Consider the following 20493-nt stretch of genomic DNA (forward strand, 5'->3'; position numbering starts at 1 on the left):
TTAAAAAATCCCTTTTCATCCAAGGAAAGTGACCTTTTTGCAGTGCTTGTAGGAAAATATAAACTGTTGTTTCCTTTTTAGCGGTGGTTAAATGAGCTATACATTATTAGGATTATTCTTTTCTTTTCATGGCATCCATTAATCCATTCAAAACCTTTTCCTGGCATTTTCTTTATATTTTTCTCTTTCACTTTTTAGCTTCTGATTCCTCCACATCTTCACCTCTCTCAAGAACAGAATCTCCTCTCCACCTGTTTATGTCTCCTCAATCTCCTCACCCTCATCCCAAATCCGATACCTTTGTCTGGCCCTATGCAACCAATCCATACTGTGACCTCGTTCCTGGGCCCTGCGAACCGCCACTCTGTAAACTGATTTCCTTTTTCTGATAGGCGTGCTAGTTTGCTCTGTTTGTGCTTCTGATAATCTCCATAACTGCTAAGTATCCATTGCCTGTAAATGTTGTTGAACATCAAGGTATTTGGTATTAGTGCAACCTACTTGTTTGGATTATATGATGATGATGATTATTTTTGAAAAAAATCATCAGGGCATTTGAAACTGTCAGAGTTTTAGGCTGCAATGCTCCATGTTTCTTCAAGTAAGCAGTGATGGTTTCAAGTGGGCATTCTCTTACATCAGTCTACTCACTCCAAAACCCTTGGAAGGCTTATGAAATGTTACATCGAGGGACCACCAGGGGGCTCTATTGCCTCCCTGAGAGCACTGAGTAAGTGCTGCCATAAGGCATTTTAGCAATATTGCGATGGGTCAGTGGCACAGCTGTTTCAAGAGTCTGTTGCGCAAGGATTGGTACCCATTGTCGATGTAGTGTTATGGAGCGAGGATTAACGCTGGGGGTGTACCAGGATGTGGAAGATTTCCATGTCTTGGCTGTGAGCCAGGAGAAGAAAGAAGGAGTGATGGGGTTGCCATTTTAACTCCCCAACCCACCTCACAGCTCTGGATCTGAAGCCTCAAGCTGGAGAAAACCTGGCCCCTCGTAGGGCATTGGCAACTCTTGTGCCTCCACATCATGTGTGATGGAGCACTTGGAAAACACGCTGTTAGTATGCGCCCAAATTTGTCAGTACTGTACTGATTCTTGAGTGGTAGGAACTCAGCTCCTACTTCTCCTTTTGTACTATAGGTGCAACATTTTTTATTTTTTACTGGATTTTGTTCTCATCCATGCAATTAACTCGTTTTGAAATGTTAGGACCTTTATTTGACAGAATTAAATATAATTGGCAACAATTTTCATTCCTAGACGCTAGCTTCAAGACAGGAAAGATTTCTTTTGCACTGTGGTGGTTGGGGTTTTTTTTTTGGCTATCGTAAATTGGCTTAATCTGTTCGTTTCGGAGGAGTAGAGTGAGTAAATCGTTGTCTCTGGCACTGAATTAGATGACAGGTGCTAGAAAAATAAGTAGCAAAGGAGTGCAAATTAATCAGGTCACAATGTAGTTGGATCCTGTTCAAGATGCTGTTTGAAAGGATAGCACTTGTGCTTTCATATTGGTGTTAATTCTGCTCCCACTTGTTTTGTCGAGGCTTTTCTGTGATCCTGGTTCTTCAATGGGACATTTAAAAAAATATCACCCCTCCCTAAGAGCCCTACTGCACCTTACAGAAAGTGAGGCCATAGCTAAGGTGATACAATTCTGGGCTCTGCTACTTGGGGCTGCAGGCCAGGCAGTCAAGTAGTGCATCTGAAATGATGCTGTGCTAAACGTTTCTGTTTTGGTGTGTTAGTTTACTACCTGAAGTGAGGTAGGGTTTCTTCATGAGGGGGCATACGAAAAAAGGTCTTTGCTGTCTGAAATGGTGCTGCCCAGAAAATTGCTGTGAGGTGTGGTTTGTCATTTGGTCTTCGTCTACTGGTCTCTGATGGATCTGTGTCAGAATTCATTTTGCAGTGGTTGGTATCACGTGCTGTCTGCACTTATGGGTGCTGATATGAACTTTTGGGGATTTATTCCCCCTCCAAAAAAAAAAAAAAAACGCTTTAAAAATTCAGGAGTGGTTATTACTTTGGATGCTAGCTAACAGCTGGGGAAGTGTGATAGACAATATCCTTTTCTAAAACAGAGCCTCTACAGAGCATAGCCCACGTAGCATTAAATTGTTGTTGGTGAAGCCATGAACTTATTTAGCTTTCCATAGGGATGTAGGACCAATCATGAGATGCTGCAGAAATGAAAGCACAAAAGCAGGCTGTGAATTTTCTACCTCCAGCAAGAGCTGCAATATCTTATGGGGGGGGGGGGAATATAGTTATGTGGCAGTTTTGTAGGAGCCTCAATTATTTGACCTCAGAGCAGTTAAAACAAAAAAAAATTCCTTCCAGTAGCACCTTAAAGACCAACTAAGTCAGTTCTTGGTATGAGCTTTCGTGTGCATGCACACTTCTTCAGATACACGAAAGCTCATACCAAGAACTGACTTAGTTGGTCTTTAAGGTGCTACTGGAAGGAATTTTGTTTTGTTTTGACTATGGCAGACCAACACGGCTACCTATCTGTAACTCAGAGCAGTTGTTTATGCACTTTCATTCCCCCCCACTGAATCCATATGAATAGAATTGGTCCAAACCCTCTGCAGCTTTCTTGCTCTCAATATGTATACTCTGTTGTTTTTCTATATTCAATTTGATTGTTAACATGACATGAAAGGGATCTATTTAACAAGAACTTTCTCCAAATTCTTACCGGAAATTCATCATGATTTTAAACTCCTTATTTCGAAATGTTCACTGTCCTTTGGAAAACCAAGAAAACGAGCTTACAGTTTGAAGGTTATCAGAAGTGTATTTTGCTTTTTTGTGCAGTTCTGTTTTATAGCTGTTCTCCTTCGTGATTTTAATTTGTGGTTTGATCTGTTGTTTAAAGGCAACCCTCCAGATGCTTACTTTCATGGTTTTTTCTCCCTTTTTTCAGTTTGTAAGTAGTATTTACTATACAGGTCTATTTTTAAACTTCTAAAGGCTTAGTAATAACACCTTCCCTCCACCACAGAATGTAAATGTGTGTCCATTCGTCATGGAGGTTTGACATTGTGCAAAGCAAGGCTGCTGCTCCTTAGCCATTCAAGTCACTCCCGAGGCTGCAATCCTATGAGATCTGAATGCCCTCAGCTAGGACTAGAGTTCTGTTATTAAAGAGGCAGTATTCATTTCTGGAGGGCTGCAAATAAAGGTTCTTGGGAGCAGGGGCTGACTTTATAAAATCCATTGCATAAGTCTGTAATCCACCATATTTATGATTTCTCCAGATCAGTTAGTTCATTTTCTAGTCCCTGGAAGGAATAAGGGGCGGAACTTTTAATAAAAAGATTTTAAAAGAAAATAAAGCGAGGTTAACCTATTCTAAAAAAAAATAAGTACTTTATTTTTTTATTTATTTAAGATACGTTGTTGGCATTCTTAAGCCTAATACTGTATTGTTATTTATTAGCCATTTATGTGGTCTTGGCACCATTCTAAATTATATTGATGGCAGCGTACGATCAATTAGCAAAAAGCGCATGATACTTGTTTCATGTACCAACCCTATGGAACAAAGAAAGTTTTGTTTGTTGATAGAAGCCCCAGGCTCCTCTTCGTTAATGTACACCATCCATTTTGGAAAATGTTGACGAGCCTTTTAACATATTGGAGGTGGGGGGTGTGAGTTATTGCAGTTGCTAATAAAGGGTGATATACAATGTTCATCATACTCAGACTAGATCCATTGAAATCTATGGAGACCATTGATGTCAGTGTTTTTACTCTTAGTATGACTATCATTGGGTATTGCCCATTGGGTATTGCCCAATGGGTATCTTGTGGGATTCGCCCAGGGACAGCCAGTGTGGTATTACCTCCAGATATTGTGGACTATAACACCCATCATCTCAGACCATTGATGATGCTGACGGGTCTAATGGGCTTTGTAGTCCAAGCATCTGAAGGGCACAAACTTGGCTACCCCTAGATTAGACGTACACATACATGTTTTATTTGGTCCTACAGAATGTACTGTCTCTTCATCTAGAGAGAGTTTTACTCGCACCGGCATACAGATCTCTGCATGTACCACAGTTTGGCATTCTTACATGCTCTGGCACCTGCTTTTTTGTGTGTGCATGTGAAATCGGGTTGTGTTTTCACCTTGCATGATTTTGCTCATTTCCTTTCCTTTAATTAAGACATTGCTCTCATGAAATTTGATTGAAAAGCAACTTTCCATTTTGCAGCAAGGAGAGGGGTGAGCCTCTGAAGGATTTGCATTATGTCAAGTATTTACCATTTCATCATTCACTTGGCAATCCTAAAGATAAACACAGGGGAAGTAGCAACATGCTCATCATATTAAGAAAGGGATTCCCCCCATCCCATAAATGTTCAAGTAGAAAAGCAATACAGAATTGTCTTCTTTTGGTTGTTGTTTTTTCTTGTGCTGGAGTCAGCCAATTTATCAGCTGTTCAGAAACAAAAGGCCTTCTCAAAGTAAACACTAGCCAAAAAAAGCTGGAAAATTTAATAATCATCTTGTCACAATGGCAGGCTTCCTTTGTCGGTGGTTCAAATAGTGGCAGGTGTCCCTTGTTGAAATAAAGCACTATAAAATTAAGCCATTAAACAAAGCACTGGTTCATCCTAGTGAATGAAATTGTAGCTCAGTTACTTTTGTTAAGTTTATAATGACTCCTGGAACGGGTATAAGGTGAAGTGGTACACAAATAGCTATGCAGTGTAATAAGAAGTGAGGCAGCAAATTTGGTGGCTGAAGCCACAGCTGAATATTGGATTTTTGCTATTTTCAGAGAGTTAAGCCCTGACCATGAAAAGGGTGTTCTAGTTAAACAAGCAAGCCGTAGTTGATAGCAGTAAATCTCCAGTTGGCGATTGACTAGAAAAACATAAATGGGAGGTATTGGAACAGTTGTTGTGATAGATGTGTGTTTGGAGATTAGATGTTTGCCTTATCCCTACCATCTCCCACATAGGCCTCATTTTCACTGAGGTGCTAAGCCCGTATCAGGGTTATGTTGGTTCACTGCAGTTGGGGCTCACTTGACTTGAATGGTGCTTTATAGGGGCCATAATCCTAGATGCCAGGGATAATATATGTACTAAATCAGGTATCAAAGCTGGTTTGGGGGGAAGACCTGGTTAGTCTTCACCACATTTATATGTGCCAAAACGTATGAATGTCCCCTCATAGCGGTCCCCTTTTCAATAATGAAAAGTCATTACTTATGTAACATCTTGAATTCATGGTGCCCATAGCATTTCCAGTAATAAGAAAATAAAAGAGCTCTCCTGGATCACACCAAAGGCCCATTTGGTGCAGCATCCTGTTCTCACTCTGGCCAATCAGATGCCCATGGGAAGCCCATAAGCAAGATTCGAGTGCAGTCTCCCCACCTGGAATTTCCAGCAATTGGTATTCAGAGGCATACAGTTGTACCTTGGTTCTCGAATGCCTTGGTCTTTGCACGTTTGGCTCCTGAACGCCGCAAACCCAGAAGTGAGTGTTACGGTTTGCAAACGTTTTTTGGAAGCTTCCGCGGCTTCCACAGACTCCCGGAACGGATTAAGTTCCAGAACCAACTGACTCTTGACAACGGAGGCAGAACGTAGACATTGTGGCCGGAGATCTAACGACAGCCTTCTCCTGCATTGATTTGTCTAGTTCTCTTTTAAAGCTGTTCCTTTTGGAGCCTCTGTGGGGCAAGCAGTTCAACAGATGACATTTACCCTTTCTGCATGCCAGGGAAAGTTTCAGTCGATTAAGTTCTGCTTGTCACACAGGTCTTAAAGCCCCAGGAGCTCTTGCCAGACTTAAGACGCCGATACCTTTATGTGTGAACAAGAAGTTACAATGTAAACACCTGACATTATTTGGGGTACATTTTAGCAGCTCTGTTCCAAAATTGCTGTCAAAGAAATATTAGAAGGTGATTAGATGAGTGTCCCAGTTTATTTGTAGCTTGACAAAGAAGGCATTCATCTCTCTGCTTCTCCTTGCAAACATTTCTGATGCTTCACTCTTTGTTTATATATATTCTTCAGTGACCTCTGCATTTGTCAAGCATGCATTTAAATCTTTGAACGTCATGTTTAGTTGGTACCATGTTAGAGAGATGCAGTGAGTGTCTCACATGTTTAGGAACTACAGCAAAACTGATATGTGAAGATATCTAGTATTATGGCAGGAGCCGCTTGTTTATTTGTACATGCATATCAAATAGAAATTGGCTAACAGCAATAAACCGTAACATATAGGAAAATATCAAGGAAAAGAATAATCTGTTGGTTAGATTCCCCCCTCCCTGCTTAGATTTATCAACTCCATTTTGGACGAAGTGCTCATTCTGTTCACTTCCCCAGCTGCTAATATTGGTGATTAAGTGAACTTTATAGTCTTTGCAGCTTAATTGGTTTCTGTTCAGGGAAATGTTGAGATCATTCTGCATTTCTTAGGTTATTTTAGTCTCTCTATTATTATCCTTAAAATAGTATTCTAATTACCCCTCCAGGGAGGTGGGGTGTTCAGTGATAACTAGCAGTGAAGAGTAAGTAGTAAGAGTTACATCATATAAGCATCATCCCCCAACCTCTTTTAGTCTTACAGCTTCTATGTGTGTGCGTGGAATCTGTATACCTGCTGTCGGTCGTCGAAAGCTTTGTGTTTCACGAGTGGCTGCTCCAATCTCACCTGTCATTTCTGCTAGTAATGTAATAGGCTTTTAATGCAGGTTCACTAACACTAACATCCTTATAATCGGGGAAGGGGGAGCCTGGCAAACGTCAGTGTTTTAGGGTTTCGCAACACCTTTACATGCACAGAGTTAAAATCAAGAACAGCAAGCAGCTGAAGCCCAGGCTTTCTCTTTCCTTCTACTGATGCAAGCTATGTCTATTATTTCCGCAGGTTCGATCCATGCGACGTCGATAGCAGCCTCTAGAGTGGAGCAGGCGCTGTCTGAAGTTGCCTCGTCTTTGCAGAGCAGTGCTCCGAAGCAAGGTCCTCTGCATCCTTGGATGACTCTGGCTCAAATCTGGCTTCATGCAGGTAATAGGGCACAGCTGCTGTTTTCTTTTTTCCTGCTCATTAGCTACAGGAATCTGTAGTCATTGCCTTCAGCGGGGCAGAATGTTTTTTATTGTATGTCAGCTAAAAGCACAGCTTTTAAGGACACTTATTCGGAATGTGGCATTTTGTTACATTTCAAGACAAGAACATTGTATGCTTAATTTATGAAACAGTAGTCTAGGGGAGGATGGCATTTAGTATTTAACAACCTTGTCAGGAGGTTGAGTTCCCCACCCCACCCCCGCCGCCCCCTTCCCGTCCGCTGCTCAGGTTGTGTTAAGTCATGGAAATTTAAAGTGCCTCATTGAAAATTAAGAGTGGCGTTGTTTCGGTGAACTTTAATCTGGGCAGCTCAAACTATGAATTTCAGGCAAAAAAAGATAAAATGCCATCTGCAATTATATGCTTTTCAGACTGCAAAAGAGAATAGCAAGCTAAAACTAATTTTGGGAGGGGGTGGAGAATCTGAAATACATTTTTTTATGTAGAATAATAACATTGTAGATTTGGAAGGGACCACAAGGTTCATCTAGTCCAACCTCCTGCAATGAAGGAATCTTCTTGCCTAACGTGGGGCTCGAACCCAAGTCCCTGAGATTAAGAGCCTCATGCTCTTCTGACTTGAGGTGTCAATAACAAACTCATGTAAATGTGCTTTAATAGAGTACAAGAGGTTGACTGAACCTTCTGGTGTTAAAGCTCAGATACGTGAGGTGTATTGAGATATCGATATTACAGAGTTATGGAATAACATTTACGGCAGTTCGGCCCACAAATGAGGTGGCAAGCTATTATCAGAGACTATAATGTACCTATTTCAAGAAACGATTCTGTTTTTGAAATACAGGTTAGAAGTAAAATCACTTTTCCCCAAAACAAATCAGCCGAAGACCCATATGATGTATCTGTTAACTGCGCTGTATTGTCTTAGACAGCAAGTTAGAGGAATCAGATCCACAGATTATTTTCCCAAATGAGATGTTGTCTGCAAATACAGAAACTAGAATGCTGGTTGCTCACTCATTCACGAAACCCATCTTGTGCTAATCTTCATCATAAGGTTGTTCCGAGGATTGGGGGGGGCAGGACATGTACACTGTCCTGAGTGCATTAGTAGGATACAAAGATGAGAAACCTGCAGCCTTGTACCCAGCGTTGCTCCAGAATGCTGAGAAAGCAAAAACTCAGTGCGGCATTGCAAAATTCAGTCTGCCATCTTGATTGAAAATGGCACCCAATGATGTCCATACCTGCTCCTTGATCTCAGAAACCATCATGCAAAAAATTCATTAAGAAGTGTCCAAAATGCATAGAAAACAGAAAGGCAGACAAATACCGTTCCAAAATATTTAGTAGTGGGAGTAGCAGGATGATAAAAGCAAGAATAGGAAATCTCAGCTACCAGTTTCCCAGTAAGGGCATATAGGTTTGAAACTGTATATTGTCATCCTACGTATATTAATCAGAAACGAATCACACTGAGTTCAGTGGGGCGTGCTCCCAGGTACGTAATGTTAGGACAGAAGCCTTTGTCTGCTTCCTAAAACGATAAATAAAGAGAGGAAGAATGTTGCAGGGAAGAAAAGAATGTACTTGACCTCAGATCTGAACTGAGCCTTGAGGTTGGAAATATAAAGGTGTACGTTGTGACTTTGTATGCTATATAAAATGGACAGATAAATGGGAGCAATTTATGGTACTGAGTTACAAAACAGTTTGATTTGTTTAAACTTTGTTATGTTGTAAAACATCTTGTTGTTAATTATGTTTTATCAGGCCAAATAAATTAGATGCTTACCTACTAATTCCAGACATAGTGCAAAACAGTCACAATGTGGATGATACGTGTTTGGGTCTTCCACCCTACTTTCCAACTTGAAAGCTCGTTTTTAATTGGAGCAGTATTGTGGGACTTACCTGGCAGGGGAGACACCATGATCATGAAGGTGGTTTTCCCAGGGTGAGGCTCATCCATTGCACTGCGGGTGTGCTGACCCCTGCAATTTCCCCAAATGCGGGAAACTCGACTGCATAATTTGTGGTAGTATATGCAGGGATGGGGTGGGGGTGGGATGGATGTTTTGTTGGGAATTTGTTTGATTTTGATGGATTTGTAATTTTTAGTTTTTTATTTGTATTGTTTTTTGTTTTTGGGGGTTTCTTTTTTGTTTTGTTTTCATTGTTTTAAGGCCTTATTTTGTTCTTAAGGGGAGGGGTCAGGGCTGCCGGGGAGTGGGTCCCAGCCAACAAAATGGCTGTGGCATGTTCCACAGGGGGGGATGCGTTGGGACAACCGATCTCAGTGATCTTGGGTAGGAGGAGGAGTTACGCTAAGACCAGACCATGTCATTACAGAGGAGGCAGGTTTAGTCGTTGTCTGAGGACTATCCCTGCCTCCAGGTCTGGTCCTGACCAGATGGATGCTAGAATCAGCAAGGGATACCCACATGACCTGAAGGTGCTGCTGTGCAATGCCAGGTCAATGATTCATAAGACCACTGCCATCCATGATCTGATCATGGATGGAGGATTTGACCTGGCATGCGTAACAGAGACTTGGTTGAATGAAGCAGATGGGCCTGTTCTTGCCGCTGCTTGTCCACCAGGTTTCTCTTACGCACAGCAACCCAGGCCTTGTGGGCGGGGAGGGGGGGTTGCAGTGATTTTTAGGAAGTCATTAGTTTGCACCAGGCATCCTATTGGGAACACCCAGTTCTCTGAGTGCATGTTCTGGAAGTTGGGCAATAGGGGCAGTACAGGATTCCTTTTGGTGTACCGACCTCCCCGCTGCACCAAGGATTCCCTGCCCGAGCTGCTTCAGGTCGTGGCGGATGTTCTCCTGGAGACGCCTAGTTTGGTTGTCCTAGGGGATTTTAATATCCATGCCGACACGAGCTTACAAGGGGCCACTCGGGACTTCGTGGAAAGCATGGCCTCCATGGGGCTGTCCCTGAATAAGTTTGGCCCAACCCATAGCCGCGGACATGCCTTGGACCTGGTGTTTACCTCTACGGATGTTGGTGACCTGACACTAACTAAAAGTGAAACAAAAGAAGTGCCATGGTCAGATCACTTCCTGGTGCAACTGGACTTCTCCGCGACCCTTCCCCTCTGCAGGGAGGTGGGACCGATTCGGATGGTCCGCCCCCGCCACTTAATGGATCCAAATGGTTTCCAGAGAGTGGTAGGGGATGCTTTATCCCATGTTGATGGCCTTTCAGCTGATTCCCTGGTGGCCCGCTGGAATGTGGAGTTAACCAGGGCTATTGACTGTTTGGCTCCGAAGCGCCCTCTCCGATTGCATGGAGCCCGGAGAGCCCTGTGGTTTTCCACGGATCTGAGGGCAATGAAACAATCGTTGAGATGGCTAGAGCGCCGGTGGCGGATAACTCATTCTGAAGCTGACCGGACACAGGTTAGAGCTCAACGTCGAGCCTACCAAGTGGCGATAGTGACGGCGAAGAAGAATTTCTTCACCGCTTCTATTGCATCTGCAGAAAACAGCAGCAGGAGACTTTTTCAGGTGGTCCGCAATTTAGCGGAACCACCTGCAACATCGGGGCCCAGTACAGGCCACATGTTCTCCTGCAATGATTTTGCAAAGTTTTTTGCAGATAAAATCGCTCAGATTCGGGAAGAAGTAGACTCCACCGTGGGAGCAGGTCCGGGGCGGGAGAGTGCTAGAGTTCTGTCTGGTCAAGTTGAGTGGGATCAATTCCAATCTGTTACCTCCGAGGATGTGGACAGGCTGCTTGGACGAGTGAAACCAACCACCTGTCTCCTTGATCCTTGCCCATCCTGGCTTATAAAAGCTAGCCGGGAAGGACTGGGCGATGGGCTTCGTGGGGTGGTGAATGCTTCCCTTCGTGAGGGAGCCTTCCCAGACCCGCTGAAAGAGCCGGTTATTAAACCGCTTCTTAAAAAACCATCTTTAGATGCGGCCACGATGGCCAACAATCGCCCAGTCTCAAATCTTCCATTCTTGGGCAAGGTGATTGAGCGAGTGGTTGCTGAACAACTCCAGGCACGCCTGGAAGAAGCGGACCATTTGGATCCCTTCCAGTCGGGATTCAGGCCTCATCATGGGACTGAAACTGCCTTGGTCGCACTGGTTGATGATCTCCGGCGGGCTAGGGACAAAGGTGAGAGCTGTTTCCTAGTTCTGCTGGATCTCTCAGCGGCGTTTGATACCATCGACCATAACATCCTTCTGGACCGTCTTGAGGGGCTGGGAGCTGGGGGCACTGTCATACAGTGGTTCCGCTCCTTCCTCCTGGGCCGTGTTCAGAAAGTGGTGGTGGGGGATGAGTGTTCAGACCCCTGGGCTCTCACTTGTGGGGTGCCTCAGGGTTCTGTCCTCTCCCCCATGCTTTTCAACATCTACATGCAGCCGCTGGGAGAGATCATCAGGGGGTTTGGGCTGGGTGTTCATCAGTATGCGGATGATACCCAGCTCTACCTCTCTTTCAAATCAGAACCAGTGAAGGCGGTGACGGTCCTGTGTGAGTGTCTGGAGGCGGTTGGAGGATGGATGGCGGCTAACAGATTGAGATTGAATCCTGACAAGACAGAAGTACTGTTTCTGGGGGACAGGAGGCGGGCAGGTGTGGAGGATTCCCTGGTCCTGAATGGGGTACCTGTGCCCCTGAAGGACCAGGTGCGCAGCCTGGGAGTCATTTTGGACTCACAGCTGTCCATGGAGGCACAGGTTAAATCCGTGTCCAGGGCAGCTGTGTACCAGCTCCATCTGGTACGCAGGCTGAGGCCCTATCTGCCTGTGGACTGCCTCGCCAGAGTGGTGCATGCTCTGGTTATCTCCCGCTTGGACTACTGCAATGCACTCTACGTGGGGCTACCTTTGAAGGTGACCCGGAAACTACAACTAATCCAGAACGCAGCAGCCAGACTGGTGACTGGGAGCGGCCGTCGAGACCATATAACACCGGTCTTGAAAGACCTACATTGGCTCCCAGTACGTTTCCGAGCACAATTCAAAGTGTTGGTGCTGACCTTTAAAGCCCTAAACGGCCTCGGTCCAGTATACCTGAAGGAGCGTCTCCACCCCCATCGTTCTACCCGGACACTGAGGTCCAGCACCGAGGGCCTTCTGGCGGTTCCCTCACTGCGAGAAGTCAAGTTACAGGGAACCAGGCAGAGGGCCTTCTCGGTAGTGGCGCCCTCCCTGTGGAATGCCCTCCCACCAGTTGTCAAAGAGAACAACAACTAACAGACTTTTAGAAGACATCTGAAGGCAGCCCTGTTTAGGGATGCTTTTAATGTTTGATGTATCATAGTATTTTAATATTCTTTTGGAAGCCGCCCAGAGTGGCTGGGGAGGCCCAGCCAGATGGGCGGGGTATAAATAATAAATTATTATTATTATTATTATTATTATTATTATTATTATTATCATCATCATCATCATTATTATTATTATTGTGGGAGGTGTATTATTTACACATTTCCCATATTTAAATATTCCAAATTTTGTTTGTTCCCCCTTGAATTAGAATGATTGTGTTTAGGTTTTTTAAATAAACATAGGTAACTCCTAAATCCATAGTTGAGCAATACCTTTGTTAGAACCAACCAAAAAGTCACAAGAGTCTTACGGCAGCCTAAGTTTCACTTTTTTGTTTTGTTCTTTAGTCCTCTGTAAGATCAAACTTGTCTAATGCCTTTTCTGTGCTGACTTCTTCCAACTAGTGGAGGTTGGGTATGCCCAATAGTTATGAGAAGAAAAATGTGATGTCATAGTAGCACACGCATGCTTGTGTGTTTGGGGAGCTTTTCTTTTGGAACAACAGTCCTTCAAATACATTTTTTATTTTTTATTTTTCTGTAAGCCTCAGAAAGCCTTGAGGCTTATTTCAAGCCTGAGACAGTGGCCTTTAAATGAAGTACTTTGGTTGGTTGACATGTTTCAAATGGTGCTCAAGGTGGCCAAAAGCAATGAAATGTAAATAAAATAAAGCACAATAATATGCAAACGGAATGTTAGCTGATTATTGATAGTTATAAGAATTTTCTATAATGACATCAGATATTGATTTTAGTGTAGTGCCAAATTTTTTTAATCTTAATCTTAAACTTTTTATGAATGCCTACTATCCGTCCTTCCTTGTGAGTTGCGAACTGTGTTATACTACTTGTGGTTTGTACAAGTCCGCTGTTTTATTTGATTTGTTTTGTTGTGTTGTGTTTCATGATGGGTGTAAAGCCGAATAAACATTTGTTGTTGTTATGCAAAGTGAAAACATTAAACAAGGAAGATAAAATACACCAGTAAAATGGCACCTATTTTGCAGCGGCCAAGACTACATTATGAGTCAAAGGCCTGCCGGAATAATTTCATCTGCAATGGGACTAGACCAGCCTCCCATTGCGTGAAATTCCAAAGCATGGCATCCAACAAGACCTAATATGTCCCAGGTCAGTCCTGAGTTACTCTGTCACTCATACAGACTCTGCCTCCCATCCGTTTGAGTTGGAATTGCATAATTGGCCTTGTTTAAGCCTGGCTACAAGGGGTGCGGGTGGCACTGTGGTCTAAACCACAGAGCCTAGGGCTTGCTGATCAGAAGGTCACCGATCAGAAGGTCGGCAGTTTGAATCCCCGTTGTTCAGTCCCTGCTCCTGTCCACCTAGCAGTTCGAAAGCATGAAGTGCAAGTACAGTGGTACCTCGGGTTACATATGCTTCAGGTTACAGACTCCGCTAACCCAGAAATATTCCTTGGGTTAAGAACTTTGCTTCAGGATGAGAACATAAATCATGCAGCGGCGGTGCAGTAGCAGCAGGAGCCCCCATTAGTGGTGCTTCAGGTTAAGAACAGTTTCAGAACAGACCTCAAGAACGAATTAAGTTCTTAACCTGAGGTACCACTGTAGATAAATAGGTACTGCTCCAGCGGGAAGGTAATTAGTGTTTCCGTGCGCTGCTCTGGTTTGCCGGAAGTGGCTTAGTCATGCTGGCCACATGACCCGGAAGCTGTATGCCGGCTCCCTCAGCCAATAAAGTGAGACGAGCGCCGCAACCCCAGAGTTGTCCGTGACTGGACCTAACGGTCAGGGGTCCCTTGACCTTTTTAAGCCTGGCTACTCTTTTGAACCCTCCTGTTCCCAAGCTTTTTTGGCATACCTGGGCAGCTAGATGTTCCTGAGCCCTGGTTTGAGTTTCACCTGAATAGAACCAGGGTGATGCCGTTGAGTTAAATTGTCTTTCTCCCTCTCTTCCACACCTTGATCAGAAGGGGTTCCAACTTTAATGCCAGAACCCCACTGTTTGCATTGTATGCAGCGCCACCTTGGATGGTCCCATAATATTTGGGGTTGGTGGGCGGGTGGGAGAGAAAGTAAGAGGTGGTTTGTCATCAGGAAGAGAGGCCTGACAAGTACAGTATGGTGTTGTGTTGTTTTGTTGTAAGGCACTGTTACTGCAGTGGAAAGTACGTTAAGTAAATGTCCCTGTGGTACATCATGAATGGTCCTTGGGATCCTGGCTGTCACTTTTTCACTTATTTCTATCATGCTGATGATAGTAAATGGCGCTTATTTAAAAACCTTCGTATGGGAGCAGTTTTTTATATATCAGCCACATTATTTTACAGCGATGGGTAGGGGGAAACACAATTGTGTGTGTGCGTGTAGATGTTGTTTGGTTATTAAAGTACAAGTGAGCAGGAAAGGGGAGATATATAGGGAATTTATAAAACTGAGGGAGAGAAAATGTCTGAAAGTGTCAGTGGAAACAAATTGCATGCAGTCCCTCATCATTAATAACTCATTGATAGACAGACTTGAGTGCCCGTCTGAGCCTAATCATAAGGCATTTTGCTCTGTAGCCTGGGCTGCAATTTACTTAAACATTGGCTTTAAAATTATCAAATGCTTTCATGAGGCCCTTGATGTTTTTATGCAATTATTGGAAGGGCTTCATCAAACTTTTCAGATTTTCCTTTATTCTTCCTCTGCTGGTTCCCAGCAGATCGAAGTGCTAATATATGCCTTCACACCTTTGGTTAAAATAATCTTTACTTACTGGGCTGGGATCCAGACAGCTACTTTAAGAATCCCCAAAGGCTTGCATGTGCTCCTCAGATTCCCCACCCCCGCCTTTGAACACTTCTCCATCCCATATTGCTAACAGTTTATGAAACTGTCCCTCGGTTTCAAAAGCGGTTGCTATAGTTAGAGAGAGGGGTTGCTCTCTTAGAAATAAAAGTCCAACTTTCCCCTGAGTATTTGGAACTAGTTGCCTGATTCTCTGCCCCAACCTGGAGCTGATATAGGGGGATGGGGGGGTCATATTGTGTGACTGGACTTTGTTCAGTACACATGACAGTTTAGTTGAATCCCAAAGCTCAAAGCTCATGCATGTTGTCTGAATTCTCCTGTTCCAGGGCCATGTTGTTGCTGTTGTTTTTTTAAAAAGTTCAAGGATAGTAATAATAACAAAATAATAGTTTTTATTATTTATACCCCACCCATCTGGCTGGGTTTCCTCAGGCACTGTGGGCGGCTCCCAACAGAATATTCAAAACACGATAAAACATCAAACATTAAAAACTTCCCTCAACAGGGTTGCCTTCAGATGTCTTCTAAAAGTCAGGTAGTTGTTTTCTTTCCTTGACATCTGATGGGAGGGCGTTCCACAGGGTGGGTGCCACTACCAAGAAACCCCTCTGCCTGGTTCCCTGTAACCTCGCAGTGAGGGAATCGGCACAAGGCCCTCAGAGCTGGACCTCAGTGTCCAGGCTGAATGATGGGGGTGGGGACACTCATAGAGATAGAGATAGCGTGAAGAGAGAGATGGGAGAGGTTTGAAGGCTGTTTTCTTTCATATGGAAACAATCCAGTACTATTTTTCTAGAAAAAGAGGTGCTGGAACTCACCACGAACGCCTCCCTTGTTCTCTTCTAATGGCAACGGTGCCCACCTGAGAGGTGCCAGAACTGTTTTCTGGCGAGTTCCAGCTGAGAAAAAGCCCTGAAACAACCCATGCAACCTCATTATTGTCCCACATCAGAGCTAAGCCCAAGTTTCCCTTTGTTCCTTTCCCACCCTACCCTTTGTACCCTTGGATTCACAAAAGCTCAAGAGAATTAATGAAGATTGGAATATATATAATTGAGAGGGAAAACCTTTGCTTGAGGTAGTTCCCTTGGGGAACTTAGCCATAAAACAATCAATGGAGAGTATATTAGAAGAAGAGTTTGGATTTGATATCCCGCTTTATCACTACCCGAAGGAGTCTCAAAGCGGCTAACATTCTCCTTTCCCTTCCTCCCCTATTAATTAGGGAGGACCATTCATTCATCTCTCTCCTTCCTCCTCCTCCTTACAGCTGAAGTATACATAGGAATTGGAAAGCCTGCAGAAGCCACAGCATGTACTCAGGAAGCTGCTAACCTCTTTCCAATGTCTCACAACGTTCTGTACATGAGAGGTCAAGTGGCAGAACTTCGGGGAAATATTGATGAAGCCAAACGCTGGTATGAAGAGGCCTTATCTATCAGCCCAACGCATGTCAAAAGTATGCAGAGATTGGTAAGTCCTGTTTATACCACAGAATGCATGCGAAGCGCTTAAACACTGGAAAAGGCTTTGCATATGTCAAGTGCTTTGTGATTAATATTATTATTGCGCCACAATTATACAAACAGTTGGATAATTAGAAATTTGTTGAGCAGTCTGCAATGATGTTCCGTAAGTTCAGTTAATGTGGGGCCTTAGGGCATTGGTCTCAAAACTGTTGTGAGCCTATCTGTGGTAGAAGAAGAGAAAGAGAGGACAGAACCACATAGGTAAAAATAATAAATAAGAAACAAACCACTTCCAGTGCTGCTCCTTGGCAGCCCCCCACCCGTGCACAGCACAGTTGCAGCATCAGCCGCATTTAGCTAGTAGAGGGGGGACTTTTCTTGGGGTGACTAGTTTGACTCGCACAACTTACAGTTGTCAGTGGTGGCTTTTTGCCCAGAGGGGCCTTTCCCAGGGTCAGCCAGGGCACCCAGGAGAGGCGAGGTGAGACAGCCAGGAGAGGTGGGTGCCCCCCTTTCAATCACCTGATGTCAAATTCCATTTTTGCTCCGTGCTTAGAAAACCCAACAGGAACACAGCTCTCCGCAAGCATCAAAGGGCCCCATGCAACACTAAGCGCAGGGTTCTGCAGGTGACACCTATCAGCTGGTCAGCAACCTCTACAAGCCATATTTGGGCCAGCCATGTGTCATATCTGCACAAAAGCTCATGTCCTATATGCTGCCAGATTTTGGGCAGGTGGGTGCAGGCCCATGCAGCGCTTGTGTGAGGCCTGGGCAGGAGTCTTGTTAGAATGAACTTATAAACTCAAACAAGAAAGCAGCAAGTCCCAGGTGCCCCTGTCAGCTTAGCCCTCTGAGACCCAGGCAAATGTACTCGGCTGTTCCCTGCTCTGCGTGGGCCTGGGTGGGTGTGGCTTGACTAAGCCCAAACCACCATGCCTGCCTTGGTGAGCCTAATTAGGCTGTGGGCTGTAGGTTCTGCACCGATGTTAGCGTAGCTTTGATTGTTCTCCCAGATTGCAGTACAACACTGGACCTGCTGACATGCTCATTTTGATTTTGTTCACAGTATGAATTACTTATAAGGCATTTAACTGCTGCATAAGGCATTTCGCTGCATCTGATTTTCGTACAACTTAACTCAATATTTTTACCTCTTTCCTATTCATGTCTTCTGCTTCATGTGGATGGAAATTAGTATTGATTTCAAATTTCTTTTTCAGTTCTTCAAGTGGTTGCAAGTTTTGTAATAAGTTTTCTTTCTAAATGCTGTGTGTGTGTGTTTCACATTTATTAACAGAGGAAGGGGAGTCTGAAATATTTGGGCACAACAGTGAAATTCCCTTGGTTTTCCTCTACATTTTCTCACTAATAAATGTGATGCCTTATATAGTTTCAAACATGTGGATGATGCCAAAAATCACACAACATCCCAATATATAATATACAATTCAAGACAAAGATATAAGACACCCAATGCAAATATGTTTCCAACGATACGGGATGTCCTACAATATAGATCTTTTGGAAGACTATCTTATTTAAAAGGGGGGGCAGCAAGACTTTTGATATTATTTTCCAAGGCGGCTAGAATGCTAATCTTTCAAACTGGGGGGGGACCCCAACCGCCAGTGATATAAAGAAGTAAATGTAATAACTTAGGAGAAGGCACCTCAGGATGGCAAGGTATTCATGCTCTCTCTGCCTCATTCCACAACAACACAGTCCAGGTCTATTGGAGGGGGTGTGTGTCTTGTTTTATTTGTCTTCTTTGTTAAAACCAGCCAGGAGGGACTAAAGAATGCCATGTCTAGTTTGGCATTAGCGAATGGTTCATAGTGGTACAGAAGTTATAGGCGCAAGTTTGGGAATCTCCTTTTGGCCAGCAGGAATGATATCTTTGGTCTGTTCCATTAGAATTGTATTGCTGAGTAGCCTTTTCAACGTAGCTTTGCTGTGCAAAAAACCCCCCAAACCCCACTGTCCCATTTTAACATAGCTGTTCAAAGTACCTCTGCTGCAAATAGATCTCAGTGGAAAAGTTATAATCCCTTCCTTGTACCCAACGTTTTTATTCAAAAGTAGGAGCTTGTTTCTGCCTAGGCCCCTATAAATTATTCAGAGAGGCTTTTCCTCCCTGCATCCCGAAAAAGAGCACATAAGGCAAAACACCAGAATGGAACACAGAACAGAGGAAGGTTTCTTATTCTTTTCTTTTTTGGTTCTCCGGCTGTTTGAGATAATTAAGCACATTGGCAAGTGCTAAAAGGTACCTTGTAAAGCGCGTGGGCGGTGGACAGAAAGCAGCACACTTATGTTAAAATAAAAGCCATACATTAAAATCCCCTGCCTTGCCCACTTGAATTCAACTTGAAAGAAGCAGTTTCTATTATATTTCCAGTAAAGACTCCTCTGAACGCCATAGAGACTCTTTTCCTCAGCTGATAGAAAATGGGCTAGGATAACTTCCCTTAATTCTGGGGAGAAGCCTCTCCCCCCCCCTTTCCATAACAAACGTTACACAAATTTCCAAGATTTAGACAAGAGTGTGGCCCTCTTCCCCATCCTCCCCATGTCCTTTTGCCTTCTTTCCCCTTTATGTTTACCCCTTTACATTTTGGGCCCCTGCCAATTATAGCAGGCTGGGTCCTACGCTGCCCCAAAAACGTACGTGTTTTCAGTGTCAAGTGTTTACTTAATATATGCAAATGAGCAGTCACAGTTTGCATTTGCTAAGGGCTAGCGTCTGTAAGATGGGAATAACAAGTCTTCATAATAATAACAGAATGAGTAAGAGATCAGTGGCATAAGGTTTATGTACACACTTCCCAAAATTTTGAAGAGAGGATTTTTTGACTGTGTTTCTAGTTTCCTATAGCTAAGTTTTCTTTGGGTGGATGCTGGTATTATTTGTGTCTCTGCTAGGACTTTTGTAAGAATTCACTTTTATCAGTAATTTTGTACTGCTTTTATGGTGGATTATATTTTATTGTAGCTCTACCTCTCTTTTAAATCAGAACCAGTGAGGGCAGTGAAGGTCCTGTGTGAGTGTCTGGAGGCGGTTGGAGGATGGATGGCGGCTAACAGATTGAGGTTGAATCCTGACAAGACAGAAGTACTGTTTCTGGGGGACAGGAGGCGGGCAGATGTGGAGGACTCCCTGTCCTGAATGGGGCAACTGTGCCTCTGAAGGACCAGGTGCGCAGTCTGGGAGTCATTTTGGACTCACAGCTGTCCATGGAGGCACAGGTCAAATCTGTGTCCAGGGCAGCTGTTTACCAGCTCCATCTGGTACGTAGGCTGAGAACCTATCTGCCTGCGGACTGTCTTGCCAGAGTGGTGCATGCTCTGGTTATCTGCCGCTTGGACTACAGCAATGCACTCTACGTGGGGCTACCTTTGAAGGTGACTCGGAAACTACAACTAATCCAGAATGCGGCAGCTAGACTGGTGACTGGGAGCGGCCGCCGAGACCATATAACACCGGTCTTGAAAGACCTACATTGGCTCCCAGTACGTTTCCGAGCACAATTCAAACTGTTGGTGCTGACCTTTAAAGCCCTAAACGGCCTCGGTCCAGTATACCTGAAGGAGCGTCTCCACCCCCATCATTCTGCCCGGACGCTGAGGTCCAGCGCCGAGGGCCTTCTGGCGGTTCCCTCATTGCGAGAAGCAAAGCTACAGGGAACCAGGCAGAGGGCCTTCTCGGTAGTGGCGCCCACCCTGTGGAACGCCCTTCCAGCAGATGTCAAAGCGATAAACAACTACCTGACATTCAGAAGACATCTTAAGGCAGCCCTGTTCAGGGAAGTTTTTAACGTGTGATATTTTACTGTATTTTTGATTTTTATGGAAGCCGCCCAGAGT

The 20493-nt window shown here is 44.1% G+C and overlaps 1 protein-coding gene across 5 annotated transcripts in view; it reads left to right on the top strand.

Annotated features, from left to right (window-relative positions):
* Positions 1-20493, top strand: part of TTC7B (tetratricopeptide repeat domain 7B) — a 110536-nt gene that overhangs the window by 76804 nt on the left and 13239 nt on the right. For 3 of the 5 annotated variants that reach the window (XM_083732865.1, XM_083732864.1, XM_083732863.1), the window contains 2 exons: positions 6921-7061; positions 16428-16630. In XM_083732865.1, coding sequence (XP_083588991.1) covers positions 6921-7061; positions 16428-16630 — 344 coding nt within the window. Of the gene's footprint in view, positions 1-198; positions 367-2891; positions 2943-6920; positions 7062-16427; positions 16631-20493 lie in introns of all 5 variants that reach the window. The other 2 variants (XM_083732861.1, XM_083732862.1) reach the window with 2 other exon arrangements.

Source organism: Podarcis gaigeae (assembly GCF_964106915.1).
Source record: "Podarcis gaigeae genome assembly, chromosome: 1".
NCBI classification, from domain to species: Eukaryota; Metazoa; Chordata; class Lepidosauria; order Squamata; family Lacertidae; genus Podarcis; species Podarcis gaigeae.